We start from the raw sequence: 24,405 nt of genomic DNA, 5'->3' as shown, positions 1-24,405 counted from the left end.
CTGATCACTTGGAGACTACTACTAGATATTTAATCGAAAGCCTTGTCTTTGTTATAAACAGAAAGTGAAGGTTAAGATATGCTGTCTTTTGCTGCACTGACTTTGACCACTCTGTTTTTTTTATATCAATCTCTGGTGAGTTTCCCGGCTTTGGCATCGCTGGCCAGAAGTCCTGTCACTAGAGGTGGCAAATTCAAACTGAAGGGTGCAATCCTTTCTTCAGTCCCTCCTCCTCCACCGAGCCAGAAATAGAAACAAAGCTAGGCCCAAATACTCCTGTAATTAAAGTCAACTCAAGTCATTTCTAATCCAATCTATAGTGATTTTTTGGGGCAGATGCCAATACCAATATTAGGGAGTAAAAATCTCTGATATTGATATATATTGATATTCTACATTTATTGTATACATACATAAACACACATTTTTTGCAATGATCCCTTAAATGTGGTTAGCAAACACTTGGTCAAACACAAGTTTACAAGGTTACATTTATTTATCATTGAACAATACCAGGGTTGCAAAACTAAATTGAGTTTGGTTTTTTTTTAGCAACATCAAAGAAAAAAAAAACATCAATCTATTTTATATGGTGGAGTGTTGAGGATGAATTGAGGAGTCTCACAGCCTGGAGAATGAAGCTGCTCTGTAGTCTGGTGGTACAGCAGCAGGTATTTCTGTATCTTGTCAGATGGCAGCAGGGTGAACAGACTGTGGCTGGGAGGGTGTCGTTGTTTACTATCCTTTGGGCTCTGTGCAGACATCTCACTTCACTGATGTCACTGATGCTCTGTAGATGGATGGCAATCACGAACTTTACTATCAAAAGTGAGTGTAGTGAAACATTAATATATGATATAAAATATATTCAAATTTGCGATCTGGGGCCAAACACTTCTCTGATGAAATTGCAAAATGTAGGCCTACCCATCATTTTTCTCATGCATGTATATCCAGACAAAAGAATCAAACTAACTGTTTATGAGCACCAGAATACAGGAAATGACATCCACTCTGTTATAAATGTTCCATATCATATATCAGTGTGGCTCTGATTCAACTTCATGAGCTGATAAAGTGATAATATGTCACTTAATAATAATAATATCTTCTTCTTCTTCATTATTATTATTATTATTATTATTATTATTATTATTATTATCAGTTGTTGTTATCATCATCACCCTTGTATGACCTTGTGTATGTAATCTAAGTGCAAAGTGAACTAACCTAAGCACCTGTAATATTACTGTAATACCATTACTGGTTATGTTTGACTGAAATTCCATATGTGGCGCTGAGGAGCAGCTGAGGAGCAGATATGATCTGTGTTTTCCCTGTAATAAGCCTGCTGCTCTACTTTAGTTTGGACTGAGTGGGGAAGTGCAGAGTGGCTCTACTGTGAAGCCTCCGGCTGCTTTTCCTCCAAAGTGGAACAAATGGATGCATGAGGAGGGCTGAACACTGTTATCTAAAACTGGGGGAAACAAAGATGAAATCACATGTAGAACTGTAGGGAGGGACATGGCCATTAGCCCAGAAAAAGGATTAAGAGTAGAGTTTACCTGCAGAGAAGGCTAACATTGGTGGAGCATACATAGGCATTCTCTATGAGACCGCCCCACATCCACAACTATTCATCCTAGTATCTTTGTGGGCCTTCCTCACCTAAGAAGTCCTTACTCACTGAGCTCTTGTGTTGGTGGTAAAATGACTTATTTTGTGATAGAAAACATGGTCTGTGTCAGATTAGGTCATCTTGGTTGTGCTGCAACTTGTCAGAGCCACATTTCAGACTAGATGTTGAACCTCAATACACCATAGCTTTTGTTTTATGACCTGCATGTTGTAAAAGGTGATTGGGACTATTAGTGTTTTCAGCAACTCTCTCCCCTGTCCCTCTGCCTGGCTGCCCACCATTGATTCCGGTTCTGCTCTGAGGTTTCTGCCTGAAAAAAGGGTTGTCACGATTGTCCAAATCCACAATAGGATTTGACTTTTGATTTTAATGTCAAGATTGGATTTAATTTTTGATTAACATGTAAACATTCTCTTTCTCAGCACCATGCTGTTTGTCGGAGGATTGAGCCTTTTGTAAAGATCGACAGCTTTGTTAACGGTCATTTACATGTTTAAATTCTTCTTTAAAAAGAATAACATGTCAAAAGTCCTGTTTCTTATGAAAAAATGACCTGTAGATTTTGGTTCAGTCCGTGTGCATTGCCATGGTAATCCATGCAAGGTGTGCATCAGGTTTGGTTGTATCCCACTCTCCTGAAGCAAGGAACATATAAAAGAAGGAAGGGAGATGACATGCTTGGTGCCAGTTCTATAGTAATCCATGGGAGATGTATGAACAAGCAGACAACATACTGTATATACATTGTTTGACTTCTGATAAAGAAATGGCTTTACAATGAAAGAGCACACTTCAGACAATAGGTTCATGACTGATTTTTACAAATGGCCACCTTAGTTTATTTGCTGGTGGTCTCCAAAAAAGCATCCAAACATGGTTAAAGGCATACTTCACAGGACACTAAGCAAGTCAAATTAAAATGCTCATCAAGGTACATAAAAAAAAGTTAAAAGTGACGTGCCCCTTGAAGTCACAAAATCTGTACTCTTCATTCGTTTTCTTTTTCTTGTATTTGAGTCACATGCTGTGCTACGGTTGACAGAGCTGATAGTAGCTAGTGTTTATGGGAGTATCACGTTTACAAACCTCCTCCAACCTTTAGCTATAAAACAACAAAGGTACATTATGGCTCTTGGAAACTGTAGAACATTTTTCACCCAAAAACTTGATCATTAGAAAATAATTCATTGTAATTATGAATGAATAAATGAAGCAATCTCTGCCATGATCAAATCAACACATGGCTAATACCTATCCAAAAACTGTAGATTATGTTACTTGGCCAATGGGCTCAGACATACTTTAGTTAAGGTATTATCACAGATTATCGCACTTACTAACTTAAGTCTGTTATTAACCTCAATCAGAAGATCCAGTCTGCTATAAATCTAGCATAACGTCAATGTGCAATGCAAATAACCCGTTGAATTAACAACAGTACAAATCAAATGAAATGTGCCTTGAAAACACAAACACATTAGCTAATTAACAAGATCGGTGCCTCCATCACCAAGACTGATAATGTGTGAAACTAAGTGGTCTGCCCATCCACCACCATGATAACAGCACTGAGAGCTTCTAGGTCTGGCACCAGCGACATAATGACTCTTCCTTCTTTCATAGCTTCCGTGTCCTGAATTATGATGAATTATTATGATTATATTTACTGTTGTAAATTTCTTGCCGGTGTCATTTATTGGTTATGATGTTTCTGTAAACTACTGATATCCAAAGTACTGACCCATAACTAGAAGAAAAAAAATGTCATGTTTCTGTTTCTTTTACTTTGACATTTTTGCCCTCATGTGTCATGTGTTCCCGCCCTTTTTCTGTGTTCACCTGTGTGTTGTTTGTTAATCAGCCCTTGTGTGTATACAGTCTGTGTGCTCCCTGATGTCTTTGTCAGTTTGTCCTGTGTGATTCACCTGTTTTGTTCACCTGAGCCTGTTCCTGTGTCTTCTAGTGTCTCATTGTGGTATGTTCCTGGTTCTTTGTTCCTCGTGTTTTTACTGGTTTGTACTTTGTTTAGCTTTTGTGTTGCTACTTTGTTTTTTGGTATTTGCACTTTGGATTCTTTGGTTGTTGGATTTTTTCAGCGTATCATTAAAAGCTTGTTTTTTGTTCTGCCTCCTGGGTGTTTTTGGATTTGGGTCCTCAATATTTGTGCCTGAAACTTAACAAAAATCTAATAAGCTAATAAGAGTATTTCAAGACAGATAAACAACCAATTTTAGTCCAGTCTACTTTAAACCTTTTGGAGTTTGGTGAGGCATCAAGTGAGTGATCACTCTCTTCTATGAGTGGAGATTAGTCCTGTACGTGTCTGCCATGGCTCTCCTGGGCCCTCATTAATCAACAGTGCATACATTCATTCCAGGTGTTTGAAAAATAACAGGCTGAACTTGCATGTGGGCCTGTGTCCACATGGCGTTTTTGTTAGGCAGAGGAGTGCTGGTGGTGCGCTCGAGGGCACTGGGTTGAAGTGACTGTATGCTGAGAGAAAAACGCTGCATGTTGGTTGTGATTGACAGCCGCTAACGCTATGGTCACAGAGGGCTGACCACACAGCTATTGAAAAACTTACAACATTTAGCAACTCTCCAGCAACATTTAGTGTACAGTGTGCTCCCACAAAAGGACTTTTCTGTCTCTCTCATGAGAGTTTCCGTCTGATAAAACTCAGAATAGACACACACGACCAGAACAAGCTTCTCCTCCATTTTCTGGATTACCATGGCAACGGGTGACAAGTTCCGACGGATCTAATATATGATTCTGAAAAGTTGAGAGATTTTCAAGTCGAAGTGCTTGATGCAGCAGCACAAAAACGGCAGAGAGCTCTGGCAAAAGACGCTGGGAGCAGCGCTTTTTCTCTAGGCAGCAGCATGCTGCAGCAGGCGCTCTCTCCCCATCAGAAACAATTGAAAAAAAGACACTGGCGCTCTGGAAAAAGAAAATGTGTGAAAACGGGCCCTTACTGGAAGATTTAGTAAACAATGAGCTCAAAGGGAGTGCATATTTAGAGAACTTGCTGATCTGTTTGGTAGAGAGCACAAAGTGGCGTCAGAGTAGGAATGTTGATAACGACGGCCCTGAATCAAATCTCAAGGTGAAAACCTGCAAGATGCAGCTCAGCTTTTGCAATGCTTCTTATTGTCAGCTTCAATCCCAAACTTTCAGCCTCTTAGTATTATCAGGCTTCGAAAACCCATATCAGATGACCCCAGGGCTGGCAGACAAACAGAGGGAAAAGCGGAAGGATACTGCCAGAGATCTAGGCAGCATGAAAGAGGCTGATAGTGAGATAGAATAGTACAATATGTGACACAGATATAGTCTTTGCGTGTGACAGAAACTAAGGGAATGAAGGCGAGACAAAGAGAATGAGACACAGAGAGCTGGCAGGCAGCGAGTGTTAGCAGATGTAGGGCAATGGAGCATCTCTGCTGAGCTGAACTCTCCCAGAGGAGCCGAGGCTTTTCAGAGAAAGAGAGCGTAAGGAATACTAAGACATTCTGCTCTCTGTTTTATCACTCTGCTCTTCCTACTTTCTCACCATACTGTTTGCTCTATGAGCCTTCATAAGATTCACTCATCACTGTCACTTAAATCAACCAGTTACTTTATCAGGAAGTCAATCAGTCAATAAGATAGTCAACCAATAATGACAAGAGTCAGTCAGAAAAGAAGGCAGATGCATCATTTGTGCCTGACACAGAGCACTGAGCTGATACATGTTCTCTCTCTGAATGCTGTCCAGCACCTGCTCATGTTCATCAGTTACTCTGCATGTTTTGTGTACATGAGAAAGTCCAATCAAATATTCAGTTTGTCTGCAGGTAAGATGCTATCAAACTGTTTTTCTGTTGTCTTTTTAACTCTGGATTTCATTGGAGCCTGTCGGAATTTAACTAACTACATTCATTCCCGTAAAATTCTTTAACCCTGTCATGCATGGTCTCCACTGCAGTGGACAGATAATTGTCATTTTTTCATTGTATATTTACAGTGATTAACTGGTTGCAGCTTCCACTGCATGGTAAGAAATAGATATACAGTTAATTATTTTATTCTTGTTAATTCACACACTGTACTGCTCATAGTTTTGTCAGTAAATGACAGTATATTTACAGTATGTATCCTGTATTTAAAGAATGTTACTGTCAGACTACCACTACCCCTCTTACTACTACTACCACTACCACTACAACTACTACTACTACTCCTCTTACTACTACTACCACTACCACTACTACTACTACTACCACTACTACTACTACTACTACTCCTCTTACTACTACTACCACTACCACTACTACTACTACTACCACTACTACTACTACTACCACTACTACTACCACTACCACTACTACTACTACTACCACTACTACTACTACTAATAATAATAATAACAATAATAATAATAAAATAACAGGGACAATATGCAGTTACTTTTCAAATGTGTATTAAAATAAAACTCTAACTGAAGTGTGAAACTGTAGAAGGACAAAGTTACAGCCATCCCAAACTCATAACAGCCAATACAATATAACAATAGACATTCAATAATAATAATTATTTTTTGCTGTTTATAACTGTTCTGTAATTGTGACAATTTTATAAAAACTGTAAACAACTGGAAAGCACTAGGTTAGACTTACTACTGCTTTGGTGTAGTTAAATTGTTTTCCAGTTCAACCAATAGCGCTGTGTTAATGCTAACGTGAAGTGAGACAAAATGCTGACTTGAAATGAAAAGATTTAGATGAGGTTTGATTTCAAAAACAGAACAGTTGATAGTAATTTTAAGGATTGTTATTACATCTGAAAGAGCGTGAGGAAAGAAAGCGGCTCAGAAAACAATGAGGACTGACAACAATTCACTTTTTACTAGAGTTAAAAAATGTCAGAGCCATGTAGATCAGGAGATCAGATTTGACATGGGAGAAAAAGAGGCAACATTTCATTCATTCACGTGATGTGGAGCACCTGTGGAAGTAATGTTAAAGCTGCCTGCTGCAGGGCTCTGATCACAGCTGCTCACAGCAGCAGGAACATTATCTGTTCACAAAGACTTCGAGAACACATTTTTTAAGTGAGAGGCATTTTTTTCCAGTTGTTTTCCATGGGCAGTAAGTGTTAAGTGTTTTCTGCCCTGCTTATGTGCCCTGGACACCTAGAGCACTCTGGGATGCCTCCAGTTGAAAAGACCTTAAGTCAGAACAAAAAAGCACATCTCCTTGCAGCATTTCCCCTTGATTCTGTGTTTTCCTGTGTCCAGCGTTCTATTTGGGAACAGCCTCTCACCCTCAACAGGCGCCAGAGCTCATTAATGCAGATGTTGTTGATTCGATTTACCAGTTTGCCCAGAGCAGTTTTAATAATACAATATTACAATGAAATATTCTTTATGCAATAGAAGAGGCATATTTCCTTTAGTCTTCTCCAAATCTCCTAGTGTTGACTTAGCTCACTTTATAATACCTTCAATTTCTTACTGAGAGACTATATTGTTCGAAGTCAGGCACCTCAACTCACTGAGAAAGCTTCATGAGTGTTGGTGCTGTTGGCCCAGCACCCACCAAAAATAACTGCCAGCCAAAGCCCACTGGAGCCCGCTTTCCATTTTTACACATCTATTATTCAAACTGCTCCGTCTCTTTCCTGTGCTCTCATCTCTGTAATCACTGAGGGCCAGCCAGGAACACATGGGAGCCAGGAGAGGGATTATTGTCAGGAAAACTTTCAGGAGGAGCGTTGCATGGCACAGAGCTGAACACTTATCAAAATTTAAACACTCAAACAAGTAAGTGCACAAAGCAGAAAATCAAATCCACATTCCAGTTGCACTATGAAATAAAACAATACAAGTATCAACACAAAACAAAAGTCAAATATCACAATAATAGCCCCCCTAGGCAGCAGTGATGGTTAAACCTAATAATACCATAAATGTTTCTCTACTTGGACTCAAAGGTCAAATGTCACGGTCACTGTGACCTCCCAAACTAATTTTGGCCATGACAGTTCACATGATTAGTTTGACAAAATTCTTTACACAAATGTCAAATAAGATAAAATGATGAAGTGAGGACATTTTATATGCAAAAGGTCAAAGGTCAACTTCACTGTGACATGATATTCTACAAAAGATGTTCTGAACATTATTCAACGGCAAAGCTCAGGAACAACAACATGACTGATGCGCGGAGGCATACAAATGCAATGCGTTCATTCTAGTTTTTATTTATGGTTTATTTTAGGGGTATTTATTTCCTGTGTTTTGGTAATCACCATCCATAGATTCATAGAAGAGACATCAATGGATGAAGTTACATAAATGGTAGAAACAGGCAAAGTCAAGAGAACACCAGGATCAGGGAAACACAACAGTCCTCAATTGTATTGTATTGGACCTGGATGGGAACACTGTTTTTTAGACAGAATGAATTGAGCCTTGAGGTTCATATATTTGCCCCAGAAGCCCCGAATGATTAGGAACGTGGGAATCATACCCTGGGCTCCATGAGGATATGCTTTAAGTTTAACAGATGTCTTGTTATGGAGCAGATGGGGTTTGGGATGTTTTGTTTTCATGGTGACTTTCACCTGCAGAGATTTTTAATGAGTCCATGACCAAAGGTCAAGAGGTCATCGAATCATGATGAATCTTGCTTCAGGGACCATCCACACCAAATCCACTACTATCTGGTCAGAAGCTATCTGTATCTTGCTCTGTACCAAAGTGTTGGTTAGACACAACAACCAACAAACAGACTGACGTCACACTCTGTATACCGGGACACTATTAGGAGAAGAAAGAGTCGAGCTCTTTCATAGTTTATCCATGTGGGAAATCTTTGCTGATAGTTTCATGTTGTTGTTGGCATGTTCTTACAAACCAGTTTGCCTGCGCGCACTCTACCTGATTATCTCTGATTTATTCCCCTGCCATGTCCTCAAAAAATCCTAACAGAAATGTTTAATGGCCCCAAGCTATACAGGCAGCTGTATCTACACACACTTAACTTACAGTATATGTGTAGAAAATATTTCATATCAGGGAAGGGCTAACGCTATGCCTGATTAACAATTATATTCTATGAGCAGATAGGTAGCTAGTTAAAAAATGTACACTGTAACTCAACAACTTTGATATGACAGTTTTTATTCATTCTGAGGAGATACTAGTTACCATCATTACCACCCACCTGCTACCACCCACACTATAACACTGGAATATCTATTGTTTTACTATTATGTCATATTGAAAAATTGCAATGTTCATTTGTCTTTTGGATCTCAGGCTAGACTGAACGGCGGGCTAACATACGACCGTAGCTAGGTCAGTCAGAACATGGTGCTTCTATTAACTAGCATTCTATTCAGAAAGCAGGACTGAAAAGTCAAATACTGCGCTGGTATCTGGAGACTCATTAAGATAAAAATAGATGCGTGGGTAGGACACCTCTGGCCAATGGGTGGGGTTATAGCACCAGCTTGATGCCAGGAGACTGAATGGACATGATTGAAGATTGACCAAACTGCATCTTTTCGTTATGCAGAGTGGACATATATGAATTTGACACAGTCATTTTGTAAACTGATTTAACCCTGATGGTTTTCTATTTGTTTGGTTTCATATAGCTTTTTTACATTTAAATCAATGGCAAGTGTGGTTTGTTTTCCCCCAGAAGGGGCCGGGAATGTTTTGAAAGCCGAAGTTCACAATTGTGCCGGTCTGATGTATTGCGTATGACCAGGGTCCTCCACAGGGCTAGGCGGATGTATTGCTTAAGCTGTTAGTGAGCTAGAGGCTCATGAATAGCAGGGAAAGTGAAACATGAGTAGTTGGGTATGGTTAGTGATGACAATATGCTGTGCTCACAGTACACAGCCACTGAGCCTGCTCTTCAAACACTTGCTAACTCAGTAGCACTAAGCACACAGCCGCTGACCCAAAGAACAAGTGTGCCGCAGTGACAGACTGTCGTTCAGCCGCTAACTGAGTACCACAAAGCAGAGAGTCCCTGAGCCCAATAAAAGAGCCACTGCACCAGCAACGCACTCCTGTAGCGGCTAACGTTAGCATTAAGCACACAGCCCCTGAGCTGAACAGAGCTGTGGCGGTAGCAACAGCCACCTTTGGCAGCTAACTTTATAATAAAGCACCCACAGACAGCAACTGATATGCTGGGTAGCCTTTGGGACCGGGGTTTGTGGCTGCTGTTTTGCTTGTGTTTACATGATTGTGAAATTCGGCATTTAACAGAATTGTTTGTTTCTGTACTTTTTGGTCTAAAAAGCAAAGCGAGCGTTTGAATGAAAACACTTCCCAGCTGACCAGCAAGAGCAACGAGGCAGTCTGTCTGTGTAGTCCGGCAGTGCGGGTGCTGTTGTTTTGGAGGAGCGGCTCTGGAGGGAGTAGGTGGGATTTTTTTGGTTGGAAAATTTAGCTTGCTTTTGCTGGTTTCTACAGTCTTACCAAGACCAGCTTTAAATTACCTATTTAACTCACCAACAAATGAAAGGAATCATACGCATGTATGGAGCGTATAAAATATGATTAGCTGCTGCTGGCCCGAGCAAATCACGCCGCACTCTCAAAATAACAGGATGTGACATAAAATATCCTGGAGAAATCTACTTTGAAGTGCAGAGAGTACAGTATTCCTCTTAGAACAGCTTCCTCTGCAGAGCATGAGCAGTGGGGGAACAGATGCCACTGACCTATATTTCTCCATTCCACAAGCTCATATGCTGGACGAGAGGTGAGGGAGGCTGACAGTGAGCCAAGAAAACAGACCTGAAGTCGGGGGGAGGGGGATGTATGAGCCAGTTTAATATGGAACACACAAGCAGGATGCTTCATGCATGTGTTCTAGCTTCATGCATTTATTCATCCAGTCAAGATCTAATACATAAGTCACTACACTATGAGCATCTTAAAAGAAAAAAGAAAAATACAGTGATTTATTTCATCTTAAAAGAAATCTTCAGATCCCTCGTTACATCTCTTTGCTGTCCTGTTGCAGAAAGTGATCACACATTGTGTTCTTTGATAAGGATTAGTGTGCTGGCTACAGGTTACAGTTCAAGGTATGAGGTGATTTATTTGTAGTCCTGTGTTCTGTCAGTTGGAATGCGGTCCACCAGTAACAGCTTGATCCTGGATGTTGTGGTGAAGACAGGTCTCTGTAAAGATGTGGGCAAAACAGTCTGTGATTTCCTGTTGTTTGGTCCGTTTGTCTATTTCATTTTCCTGCATCCAGACAGAAGTCGTCTTAATAACATTAAAACTCCAATCCAGAAGGTGGCATTAATTCACCGAAAATCTGTTTGCCAACAACCATGAAACACAAAATAAAACTCATAGTGCAGGTAATGTGATTTTTTCCTCTTTAATGAGATGTATTATTTCAGCCACCAGCAGCCCTTATATTATCTTATATTAATCACAATGTTCAGTTTTATGTCCAAGGATATACCTGTGATCTGCACGTCACTACCGTAATAGAAGCAAATGTGTGTCTCATTTTAAAGTTTAATCAGGGTTGGGAGGGAGTCATGCTATGCGGGGTCGAGGTGAAGTCTGAACAAGTGAGTCTTGAGTCTTTTGTGGAAGATGGTGAGTGACTCTGCTGTCCTGACATTGGTCAGGAGTTCGTTCCACCACTGAGGTGCCAGAACAGAGAAAGAGTTGTGACTTTGCTGAGCGACCTTTGTTTGCTCTTAGCGATGGCGGTACCAGCCGGCCAGCTGATGTAGTGGAGCGAAGTGCTCGCGCTGGGGCGTGTGGTCTGACCAGTGTTTAGAGATGGGTGCAGTTCCGTTGATGGCCTTGAAGGCCAGTACCATCATCTTGAATTGGATGCGGGCTGCAACAGGATCCCAATGGAGGTCACGGAGGAGGGGGGTCACACTTGGAAATGAGATTGTGATTAACTTGTGTTTATGGATGGGTTAAAATACAGATATGCTTTCTTTTGCAATTATTCTATGACTGCATTATTTCAGCTGCTGTCTCTGCCCTACATTATAACTAATGCTGTACTTTATGCTAGTTTAAATATATAAGTGGATGGCAAACAGCTTTGCTGGATGATCACTTTTTTCTCATCTCTGGAGAAACTAACAGCTGGATCTGCATCTGCTCTGTCTGGTTTTGTTGTTTGTGCCAGTTCAGCTTGCAATCTTAATCAGTCATCGGACATATCAGTTGGAATGTGATGCACCTGCTGATATCCTGATTATTAATTTTTGTGCAAACAAAGCTTCTGTTGTTCACACGCAAAGCTCAAACTGCGCCTGTGATTTTCTGTCTGTTCCCTGTTTAACAAACACCTGCACTCTGGTCTGTATTGACACTGTGTGCTGTGTCCTGCTCAGAGGCACAGGAACCATTTCAACTGACAGAATGTGTTCATATTATTGATTCACCATCTGCCTTTGTATTTATTGATATTCTGATTGTGAAATCATCATTTAATAAGCCAGAATGTGATGATGGTGTCTTTTGAAAGCTGGAAACTATTTTCAAGCTTCAGGGAAAATTGCAATTATATAACATAACAAAGCCGGCGCTCAGGAATGATCAGCCTCACGTGTGTTAAACAGACCATGGAAAGAAAAATGTTTCTAATAAATGAAGAAAGTTGTTTGTGGTGCTTTTGTTGCTGACACATTTTAACTCAGTAGTGAATCAAAATATAAAAGGTGATGGTGATTCACTTGAGTTTAATCTGTTATCTGTCTTCACTCCGGTACAAAACTCCAGTGATGTTGTAATTAGGGCTGTCAAGTGATCAAAAACAAAATGTATCTAATTAACTACAAGCTTTGTGATTAATCGTAAGCATTTAAAAATATTTAAATGAGTGAATCAATGAATGAATTAAACATTCTTAACTTTAAAAGGAGGTGATGGAGGATGTATTTCAAGCTAGTAGTACAAAAATTCCTTGCTGCATAAGTTGCACAAAGCGGTTCTCTTGTCGACAGTTCCATCTGGGCGTTTGTTGAGGCCCACTCCAGTGTGTTTTGGTATTTTTATGAGCTTTCCTGACAATGTTTTATCATTTTTGACAAAAAAAAAAAAAGCTGTTGCTAAAATGGAATTGACTACAGGATAATCTGGGACTTTTGTGTCATCCACCAAGCGTGGCTTCTGGTGTTATAATAAAAACTCACAGTTGTGTCTCTGGACTAGAGAGTGCAGACAGGCAGAGTGTCTGCAGGGAGGGCCACGGCTCCATGCAAACCCAGCTTGAATGAAGAAACGCAAGGCGGCCTGCTGTACGCTCTCTCTCGTCCAGGAGAGAGTGACTCTCCAGGAGCGAAAAGAGGCTAAGCAACAGTGGAGAGGCCGCAAAATGCGATGCTTCCAAGCAAACTAATCACATTTGTTGCAGCCCGTGCAGTTACATTTCTGGGTAGGTCAGGCTACGCCGATCCAAGCAATTAAATACAACGCATCTTCTTCTGGTGTAATGTTTCCACAATGAGAGCTATTGAAGCTAATGAAATCAAACATGTTGGAAGAACAACTTTCCAGGTCGGGAGATGAAACCATCCGAGGAGCATGTGAATGGCACCAGGTTACGTATGGCGTAAACGCGTTAGTGCAGCCATCCCAGAACCTACATGGGGTATATTTCCCTTTTTCAACATCCCCTCACTCATCGATCCTCGTTTGAAAGGGAAGTCATTCTGGTCTGCCATCTTGCAGGCAAACCCAAAGCTCTTATTTAGGCTCCAAGGGCCAAGGAGCGATCTCTGAGGAACGATGAGCGAGGACACATGAGAGCAGCCTTCATAGAAGTCTTTTTACCGGCCACCACGCCCCCCTTACTGGATATCAGTTAATGACTGGACACTGCAGCAGATTGACTGATTTGATACATTACAACTAGGGCTGTCATTATAATGTGTTAATTTTGATTAATTTATTATAGAAGTAAATAACGCCAATTAATCTCTCTCTATGACGCCCCTTGACCAGCGGCTTTGTTAACATGATGGAAGAAGAAGACTAACTGGACCTCCTCTGTCTAACCGAAACCTGGCACAAACCTCTAGATTACCTCTCCCTAAATCAGACCACACCCACTGGCTACACCTACATTGACAAAACACGCCCTGACGGACGGGGTGGTGGCGTTGCTGCCATCTTCAAGAAAAATTTCCTTGCATCCACTATCTCCATCCCTCCTGCTCAGTCTTTCGAACATATTGCCCTCAAACTGCCTGGTCCCACCCCCCTGGTCATCACCATCATCTACCGTCCCCCCAAACCAAACCACTCCTTCCTCTCAGACCTCGCCGAATTCCTCACCCAGCTATCCGCCATATCCCCCTCAATTCTGCTGCTGGGTGACTTCAATATCCATATCGATGACCCTAACTCCAAAAGTGCAATAGACCTCCTGGAACTGCTTCATTGCCTTCAATTCACCCAGCACGTCAACTTCCCCACCCACTGTCGCGGCCACATCAAAACTCAAACGCAACATTACCTTCAGGAACATTAAATCCATCTCCCCCTCAGCTTTTTCTGACTTGCTGGCCAACACTCTGTCCACCCCCCCTTTAACTTTTAACCCCACTGACCTGGTCAACCATTACAACGACACACTGTCCCTCTGCCTCAATAACCTGGCCCCCTTAAAAACCAAATCAGTCTCTTTCACCCACTCAGCTCCCTGGTACACTCCCCAACTCCGTCAAATGAAAATCCGTAAGCGCCAGCTTGAAAGACTCTACAAGAAAACCGGTCTCACAGTCCATCTCAACATTTACACTGACCACCTCTCAGACTACAAAAACGCCCTCACTGCTGCACGGTCCACCTACTACTCTCAGCTTATTCACTCTGGCTCCAAAAACCCCAAGACTCTCTTCTCCACCATCAACAAACTCCTCAAACCCTGCGACAACACCCTCACCTCCTTCACAGTCAACAAATGCAACTCCTTCCTGGCATCCTTTCAGTCTAAGATCGACACTATCTACAATCAACTTAGCACTTCCCCCCCCATTACAGCCTCTCCACCTCTCACCCCCCCCATCCCCACCACCACTACTCAACCTCTGTCACAGTTCACCCATGTCTCTCCCCTGGAACTCCTCTCCATTATCACCAAGATAAAAAACTCTACTTCTGTTCTGGACCCCATCCCATCCTCCATCGTTAAATCCTGCCTCCCTACAATCTCCCCATTAATCGCCATCATTATTAACTCCTCCCTCTCCTCTGGCTCTGTCCCCGAATCCCTCAAACTGGCCGCTGTCACCCCCATCCTCAAAAAACCCGGCCTGGATCCTGACATCATCTCAAACTTCCGTCCTATCTCAAACCTCCCTTTCCTGTCAAAGATTCTGGAACGTGTTGTCGCCTCACAAATCCAAACCCACCTCCACTCTCATGAACTGTATGAACCTTTCCAATCTGGATTCCGCCCCAAACACAGCACCGAAACCGCTCTCCTTAAAATCACCAACGACCTCCTCCTCTCTGCAGACTCCGGCCACCTCAGTATACTCATCCTCCTTGACCTCACTGCAGCCTTCGACACCATCAACCACTCCATCCTCCTGTCCCGCCTACAAACATTTCTCAACATCACCGGCTCCGCTCTTTCCTGGCTCAAATCCTACCTCTCAGACAGACAACAGTTCATCCATGTCAACAACTGCTCCTCCTCCACTGCCCCCCTGCTTCAAGGCGTCCCCCAGGGCTCAGTGCTTGGTCCTCTCCTCTTCATCATCTATCTACTCCCCCTTGGCTCCATCATCCGTCGTCATGGTCTCCGTTTTCACTGCTATGCCGACGACATCCAACTCTACATCTCCACAAAATCCATCACCCCTGCCACCCACTCTACCCTCACAAACTGCCTGTCAGAACTACAATCATGGCTGCAAAAAACTCTCAAACTAAACTGTGACAAATCTGAAATCATACTCATCGGCCCAAAACCCCTCACCACATCGACCCAGAACTTCTCCCTCAGCTTTGACAACATCACCCTGTCTCCCTCTCCCTCCATCCGTAACCTTGGCATTATCCTGGACAGTACTCTTTCATTCGAACAGCACATCAACCGCCTCACCCAAACTGCCTTCTTCCATCTAAAAAACATTGCCCGCCTCCGCCCACTACTCTCCTTCTCTGCAGCTGAGACTCTCATCCACGCATTTATCACTTCAAGACTGGACTACTGCAACAGCATCCTCTATGGTTCATCTTCCAAAGTCCTCAATAAACTTCAATACCTCCAAAACTCTGCTGCCCGCCTCCTCACCCACACCCGCTCCCGTGAACATATCACCCCCGTACTCCAAAACCTTCACTGGCTCCCTGTCCCACACCGAAACAACTTCAAGCTCCTCCTACTCACCCATAAAGCCCTCCACAACCAGGCCCCTCCCTACCTCACGGACATGCTCCACCACCGCACTCCTTCTCGAAACCTCAGATCCTCCGACGCTAACCTTCTCTCACCCCCCCTCAGGACCAAGCACCGTACCTGGGGGGACAGAGCCTTCTCCATTGCTGCCCCCTCCCTCTGGAATTCCCTCCCCAAACACATCCGCGACTGCCCAGACTCATCCACCTTCAAGTCATTACTCAAAACCCACCTCTTCAAATCCGCTTTTCATTTGCACCCATAGCTGTCTGTTGTCCTCAACCTGTTCTCCCTAAAAACCTACACAGATCCATATCCTTCATACATTGTTCTTTTTTCTACATATTTCTCCTTTTATCGCACCATGCACTTGACTTTATGCACCATGCACTTGATTTTATGTATTCTTGTATGTATTCTATTCTTGTAAAGTGTCTTTGAGAGTTTTTAAAAGCGCTGTACAAATAAAATGTATTATTATTATTATTATTATTAAAGCCCCACTCCAGCCACAGTGTTAACATACGTTCTCAAACCAATAAGAACAAGGGGTGTGGTTAAAATATTTTGTTGACTAGTTTAATCTACAACAATGCATCACACTGTGTAAGACCCATGTTATGTTTGTAGCGTGCCTTTCCTGTGAGAACCACTATCTGTAAAAAGTCAGAAAAACAGGCTTTATAGATCTGAAGAAGGATTCTGTCAACACATAAAGGAACACTTCTTTCTTCAGTTTATTAGAAACATTCAAAGTGAATAAATCTTGAGATTCATGGTTTTCACTGGACAGGAAGGGGAGGAAAAATTGTAATCTGAAAAGTAACTAGTAACTAAATCTGTCAGATGTACAAATGTAGTTTAAAGTAAAATATTTGCCTCTGAGATGTAGTTGAGTAGAAGCGTAAAGAAGTATAAAATGGAAATACTCAAGTAAAGTGAGTACATTTACTGTATAGGCCTAATAGTTTAATGAATTGCACATTCAACAATATAACAGTGGTAGTTGGGTTTGAGATATTAGACAAGGGCTCCCTGTTACTGATGAAGGTATGGATGGAGATCCTAACATTATTCAGATTCTACACATTGAACATCAGTTATGACAATTGCCAGAATAATAAGTTGTAATTAATTAATTATTCCAATCCTTTAACCTCAAATTGTGTTTTGAATGTAAAAGAAGTTTGCTGAGATTTTTTGTCAGTGGCACAAAGACAGCATCATATGTACCAATAGAATCAACCACATCCTTTCTTGTACTTGTTCTGAATGTCCTAAATCTTCCTGAAGCTAGGGCTGGCCTTTGGGGCTTTTGTTCAGGCCTGTAGGTTCAGAGACTGAGGAGATTGTATGTGATGTTGTAAGAAACACATCCTTCATTCATTTGTTTAATAACTCTTGTCCTCTATTCACCTGTTTTGATTTTGTTTTTTTGTATCCCCAACATGCCCTAATGAGGTTACCACTTATATTGAATGAGCTGATTGGTTCATAGCTAGATGAATCCTCTCTCTTTTAAAGGAAGGGGAAAGGAAAGGAGTGAATGAACGATAGAAAGGCTGGACAGAAAGACAAGAAAACTACTGTTATTGAGTAATCCCTGGTAGACAAAGGAAGGAAGTCTGCAAACAGAGGCCCTCTGTGTGTGTGTGTGTGTGTGTGTGTGGCTCAGCTCCCAGTAGGAGTGGGTTGACTTGAAGAGATCTCCCTGTGTTAGGCTCCAAGTGGGGCCCTCCTCCATCACGCTGCTCTACTTAGCATTAGCTGAGCGAGCGCCTGCCTCTGTGTACCAGTGAATCAGGGTATTAAGCTGCATGATAAAGCCCATGATGCTGCAGGCCACATTCAACTCCCACTGAGCATCTCACTGCAGTTCTCTGTGGACACTTTACCGCCTTCAATTACACGTCCGCTCTCTGCCTACACATGCACCTCACTTCTCTGTGCTACTCTTTAATGGGACACCACAGAGCCTGGAGGGCTGTGAGAAAACATTTGGGGAGGAATTCCAATGTGACAGAGCTGCAGAGTGTTGGTGTGCAAAACAGACTTGTCTGTATTTGAGTTTTCATCTCTTTCTTGTTAAGGCTCAATGAGAAATGTCTCAGAGCAATTTTAGGTGGTCCCATTTTCCACAAGAGATATGCAATGTTATTACCAGCCTTTTATTGACGTGTAGGTCTCATTTATATGGCTTAGTTGTACCCTTTCAATCCATCTCTCTACCTGTTACATGATGTAGGCTTTTCATGCGAGGTTAGGATAGGATCGCCCTCGTTAATCTGCTATCCCCGCTCTTCAACCTCTAGTAGCAGAGAAAGTGCAGAGGCTGAGGGCTTGTTTAGTTGAATGTTACTGTGTTAAGCCCATATGGAAACTGTGTATGTTACTGTAGTCAGCCCGTCTGGAGTAAAACTGCCAAAATCAAATATGAAGAAATTAATAAAAGACTCATACATTAATGTCATTAAATGCACCAAATATGATACTAAAATACACGTAGACAGTTATTTATTTATAGTGAGATAAATGAATTTTTCTGCTTTATTTAGCTTTTGTATTTATTTAACTTTGTAATAATTCCCCTACTTATGTACTTTCTCATTTACTTTTCCATTTTATCTATTCATTTGTTCATTTTAGATATATTTATTTATTTATTTACATTTTTATTTTTGTCTGAAGTTATTCAGAAAACTCAGCCTGACTCAGATGTATCACATGTCTCACAGTCCTGCCCTTCTGTTGGTTTTGTCTCAGATTTGTAATGTTCGCTACACTTGGAACTATTGTTACGTCTCTGAAAAGAAAAGCCAGCAGCACAGTTTGAATTATTGTTCAATGCAGCAGTACCAGTATTGACTTTGTAAGATAGATAAGCAGCGCCCAAATCAACAAAAACGTTAGTTTGCTAAGCAACCCTAAACTTCCCTGGCCAAAAAAACCAAAGTGTAAATAAATGACAAGCATCAAACCTAAAGTCCGAACCAATAAACATGAGAAAAAAGAATTCAATTAGTCCTACTGACTGCTACTACAAGTTGCTTGTATTTACAGATTAATATTTACAATTCACAATGTACAGTTAACAGGCTCAGAACCACACCAGTCTGTCAAACCCACTAAATATGTGCACAATACACAAATGTATCAAAGACTGGTTCATAGTTACTCTACTCACAGGTTCACTCATAACACAAACAGTCCTACCTCATGGATAATAACCATTTATGGTACTGCAAAAGACATTAAAAAAAAATCCTCCAGAGGCCAGCATTATAAAGTTTAAAGTAAAACGTTTTGTATTTCTAAAACTTTCTCACAACCTAGAGAAGAAATGAGACAAGATATATTATAAGTCGTGGTCATCAGACAAAACCCCTTTCTAAGAAGGAACATAACAAAATTGTACCAGATGGTAAAAAAACAGCAGTGACAGGTTATAAGAGCAGACAGAAGCATGGTTAAAACTTTATATAAGTATATTTAAGTATATTTATTTTTAAATTCAGTTCAATTCAATTCAAAATCAGTGGGAGGATCATGATATCAAAATGCTTTGAAACTGGCCGATTTTTGTACATTCTGGGGATGGATAAGTACCCAAAATCAAAAGAATGGTGTATAGTGCAATAAGGTAGAGAGGTAACCAGGCACCAGCCCGTGTTTTACTTTAAAGGTCAGGGTGAGTACTTTGAATTCACTCTGGCAGATATTGAGAGCCGGTGGAGAGAGATCAGAATTGGAGTGATTGTGATGAAATCTTCTGGCTGGGATTCTGGTGAGAATGACTGAGGTAGACCAGACGAAATAAACTTCCTGTGCTGCTAAACACAGAATTAAACCATTGAGAGAGCAAACTGTTTTTTGTGTATGCAGTGAGTAAGCAGCTTTCTTTTAAAAAACATGCCATCTTGGGATCTTTTCCTCCCATATACTTGTGATATGTAGCTGTTACATGGCCAAGTGAAAACTGTGAAAACAGGCTGATAGTGTTGGTGTCTCTGGTAAACAGTTTGTCTTCTCAGCTGCACAGCTCTGCTCTCTGAGTGCTCCTGACAGGGCTGGATATGCACTGGTAAAATGCCACCCGCCCGTAGTACACAGTGTAACGCTGTGACAGGTCAGTGGTGAAAGCGCTGCAGCCAGCCATTCAGCATGTCTAAAGCAGACATTTGCATAACCAGCAGAGCCCTGTACAGAGTTTATCCCTGGCTATCTTCCACAGACCACTAGAGCACTTTGATTTGCTCAGCTGAGAGATCAACCACAGCTTTATTACTTTAACTTTATTTCATGGTTTGGATTTAACTGCTGCGTTATAATTGGTCTTTTGTGATTGCACATGCTGGCTATAATAAACATAGACTAGCTGTTTCTCATTTAGTTTGCTGGGATGAGGAGAATTCATATGGTAGTTTAGAGCTGAGCTCAGTGGGAGCATCATAAACGTGTTTCCTTCCACATGCCAGCTTTCATCACCCTCAGCGCCATCCTCACCCCCTCAGGTCATGAAAACTATTTTCATTTCTTCGTTCTCATTATCAAATCAAATTAGCATGGTCATTGAACCATGGGTTATGGGGATATTTGCAGCATTCACTGCCTGTTTATCTATGTATTTATTCATTGGGAATCTATTAGAGCTGCTTCTGCCTCAGCTGTTTATGACTTTAAACTCTCTGATATCTTCCTGTCTTCTGTTGTGTCCATTGACAGCTGCCAATCCTGGTGTCGTCTGTGGTCAGTCTGTACTTCCTGGAGTGGACAGATGTGTTTAAGCCGGTGAAGTCTGGCTTCAACTGCCATGACCGCAGCTTGAGCCTTCCCTACATCGATCCCAACCACGAGGTCATCCCCCTTCTGATGCTGCTCAGCCTGGCTTTCGCCGGACCAGCCATCACAGTAAGGATTAGAAATGAACACTGCAGACAGAAAACTATGAGACAGAAAACTATGACGCTAACCTTCTGGTTATTTACATACAGTACCTGAAATATGACACTATGATTATCAAGTAATATGACATTACTTGATAATCATAGTGTCAGTCTGAATGCAGAATTCAGTTTAATGGTGTGTTCAGACCGAACACGAGGTGAATTATTCGCATTATGTACAAAGTCATTGAAAAGACGTGAATAGGCAAAATTTGCGTCATTGAGTTGAAAATATTGAACTTGGCACCTGTCAGCCTCAGATAGCACAGGAAGCTGCAGTCATCCAGCTTCGTGTTTGGTCTGAATGCAGCAGAATGACTTTCTGCTTTAGGGGTTCTCTGGTGAAAGAGCTCTGGATGCCACAACAGAAAACTGAATTTACAAACAAAAGAAGATTGCATGTTATATCCAGCCAGCATATCTAACTTGTATGTACATTAGTCGTCCTTACATGTATGTTGCCATTCAATATTCAGAAGATGAAGATTTTTTATTGTCACATACAATTACACTCAGTACAACGTAATGAAACCCATCCCTGAGGAGCAGAGAGCTGCCACTGTATTGCCCCAGGACCAACTCCAGGGGCCGGTATTTAACAATTCTGATCTGATCTGAAAATTGGGTATTTCAAAGCAGATCCAAAGATTTCTGATCCTGAACATTCAGATTCAGATTTGGTAATCCAATCCTGCTTTTTATCTGGATGAAATGCTGCTTTTGAATATTTCAAACTTTAGGACAAATATCCTAGGCTTCACTTCTCACAGATATTGTTACCCAAGACGTTCATTACACTTAAACTATAAATTTAATGTGCCCTTCAAATGTGACAGTGTTTCAATTTTAAGTGCCCCCTTTTATGAGAGGACACTCATCATAACACACATTTACATGCTCATTTCAGTATAATGTTACCTTTGCTGTAGGGATCTGGTTTACTAGTGATGGTTTGTGTTCTGTGGCATTGCTGGGTGGGATCTGTGGGAGTGAGTGTACTCTGGAAGCAGACAGTAAGAGGGGATGAGGTTATCTTTATGATATTGTTAGTGAACCCACAGTTGCCACAGAAATAAAATAGCTTTATGTGTGCAAAAGCATGATAACCACAACACTGTAGCCTACTGTAACTCAGCCCTAGTACAGTTGTAGGAACTGCATAATTAATAATATCAGCTATAATGTCATATTTCCAAAGTCGCTGCACAGATGTAGCTTACTTTGGTACTGCAAAATCATAGGTTGGTGTCAATGTATGAGTAATTTCAATTTATTCCCTTTTAACAGATGAACCGTAGACCACCACCTTCAGCAACAAAATCAGCTAGTTTGCTAGTCTGATTAACACAGAAGTCAATGGAACCAAGTTAGCATGTGTTAGCCTTACTAAAGCCTAACTAGCGATCACTACGCCCTCGTTTGAAGTATGTGACGATTCAAGTAGCTGGCTCACATGACATGTTGGTTGCCATTCGTTCAGTATAACAAATGCTACATGCACCCAGAGGACAGCGCATGGAGAACAGCAAACTCCACACAGAAAGGCTCTGCCCAAAGAAATCGAAACCCACAACCAGTGTTGGGGGTAATGCATTATAAAGTAATATCTTAGAGTACTCAGATTACTTTTTTTACATAATAATTAACAAGTTATCCTTTTTTTGGGTTATGTCTTCAAATAAGTCATCCGTTACTTTAATAATCTCACTGTACTTCCCTGTTCCTTTTGTTGCCACAGTAAACAAGAAGGCAAAAAGAAAATTGACCTTCTTAAGTGATTCATTGGTTTCATATTGAAACATGATGTACTGGAGGATATAAGAAACCATGTTTTCTTGCTTTCATAGAGGCAGCTGATAAAACTGTATGTGTGGTTTAATTTCGCTGTCTGATCGTCAGCAGCCAAAAGACTGCACAGCTGCTACCTGTCAGGTTCCTTCAGTTCCTGACAGTGATATGAAATCATTGGTGCACCTGTACCGACTTGTAATCAAACACAAAAGATTATTAAAGAGGTGTGAAGGGGGTTATGTGTCTGTGTTTTTAGCCTGCAGAGTTAAAGATTTGCGGTTGTAGAATATGTTATTCAGTGTTGATAGAGTCAACAGATTTAAAAGGAAGACATGCTTCCTCAGGTCAATATAGACCCGTTTTGTCTTTGTATGCAGCAATGGTGTGTTTTGTGGGTGGAGCCAAACTGGTGGCAGAAAGTGACAGCTCTGCGAAAGATTCTAGCTAGCGGTGTCAGGTTTTAATGACAAAGAACAACATTTTGGATCATAAGGACACCTTCTACAATTATTCTAATGGTTTGCCAGCAGAAGACAGGTTGTCGTACATGATCCTGTACCTTATTACTAATACCATAATGTGAAAATACTCCACGACAATTGAAAGTCCTGCATTCAAACCTTAGTTAAGTAAAAGTATGTGTCCTGACTAGCTCTACACCATGACACATAACAACACATTAAAGCAGAAAAACGTACTTAAAACGTACGTAAAAAGTACTTATTTATAACTAAAGTCTGTCAGTAGTGGTAGCGTGCATGCAGAATAAAGTGTCAAGTGTTGTGTAGTAGGAAAAAGCAGGAAAAAGGCTGGAGTGCTCTGGAGCAGAGGATCCTGATTGTGCTCTGCATGAGGAAGAGGGAGATTAAGGCAACACAGGTTCATCAACATGTTCACAAGTTACATGAGAGCCTCATTGTTTTTTAGACGACTACACAACAATGCTGGCTCAGTAACATGAGTCCACCACAGTGTTTGCAACAGCAGCAGACTGGACACTCTCTGAACTACATACATCTGACACAAGTGACTCTACACACGAGTGTAGTATGGCTTTAACAGGTTATAATAACATAGCTGCATTCTGAAATTAAATAGTTCTCTTCTGAGATCTGCTTCCTCACTGTGTGAGGACCTGTGAACCTGGCCTGAAAGGAAGACCCAACAACCGGCAAAAGAGCCAGTACTTCATCTCCAGAACTGAACTGGTGCCGCTCAGCCTGCCTATCACAGACATGCTCGATCTTCATCTGAGCTGCAGCCAAATTCTCCCTTGCCAACTCACCTGCCAAATCCAGCCTATGCCTGAACCCATTAATATACTCCAGAAATTTTTTTATGTGGGACTGCTATGGGACCATGCCCAGAATGTGCAGAAACCAAGTCATTGGGGCTAGAGCCTGTACTTTCCTGTGTAACATCCCTGGCTGCCAACATCAACCGTGCCAAACCCTCCTCCCAATCTCTGCCTAACTCTGTGCAACACATGCAGCAGTGACTTCAGTGTCTGGTGAAAACGCTCTCGCGCCCCCTCACTTTGTACATGCTAGGCTGATGACTGATAGTGCTTCACCTGAAGTTCACCAGGTCCATCAGCAGTAGAAACCCCAGCATGTGTGACAAC

At 41.5% G+C, this 24,405-nt stretch overlaps 1 protein-coding gene across 1 annotated transcript in view; it reads left to right on the top strand.

Annotated features, from left to right (window-relative positions):
- Window positions 1-24,405, top strand: part of plppr4b (phospholipid phosphatase related 4b) — a 52,722-nt gene that overhangs the window by 5,610 nt on the left and 22,707 nt on the right. The window contains exon 2 of the mRNA XM_073488675.1: window positions 20,770-20,955. Coding sequence (XP_073344776.1) covers window positions 20,770-20,955 — 186 coding nt within the window. The remainder of the gene's footprint in view (window positions 1-20,769; window positions 20,956-24,405) is intronic.

The sequence above is a fragment of the Pagrus major genome, chromosome 19 (genome assembly GCF_040436345.1).
Source record: "Pagrus major chromosome 19, Pma_NU_1.0".
Classification (NCBI taxonomy): domain Eukaryota; kingdom Metazoa; phylum Chordata; class Actinopteri; order Spariformes; family Sparidae; genus Pagrus; species Pagrus major.
This window is presented reverse-complemented; position numbering and strand designations above follow the sequence as displayed.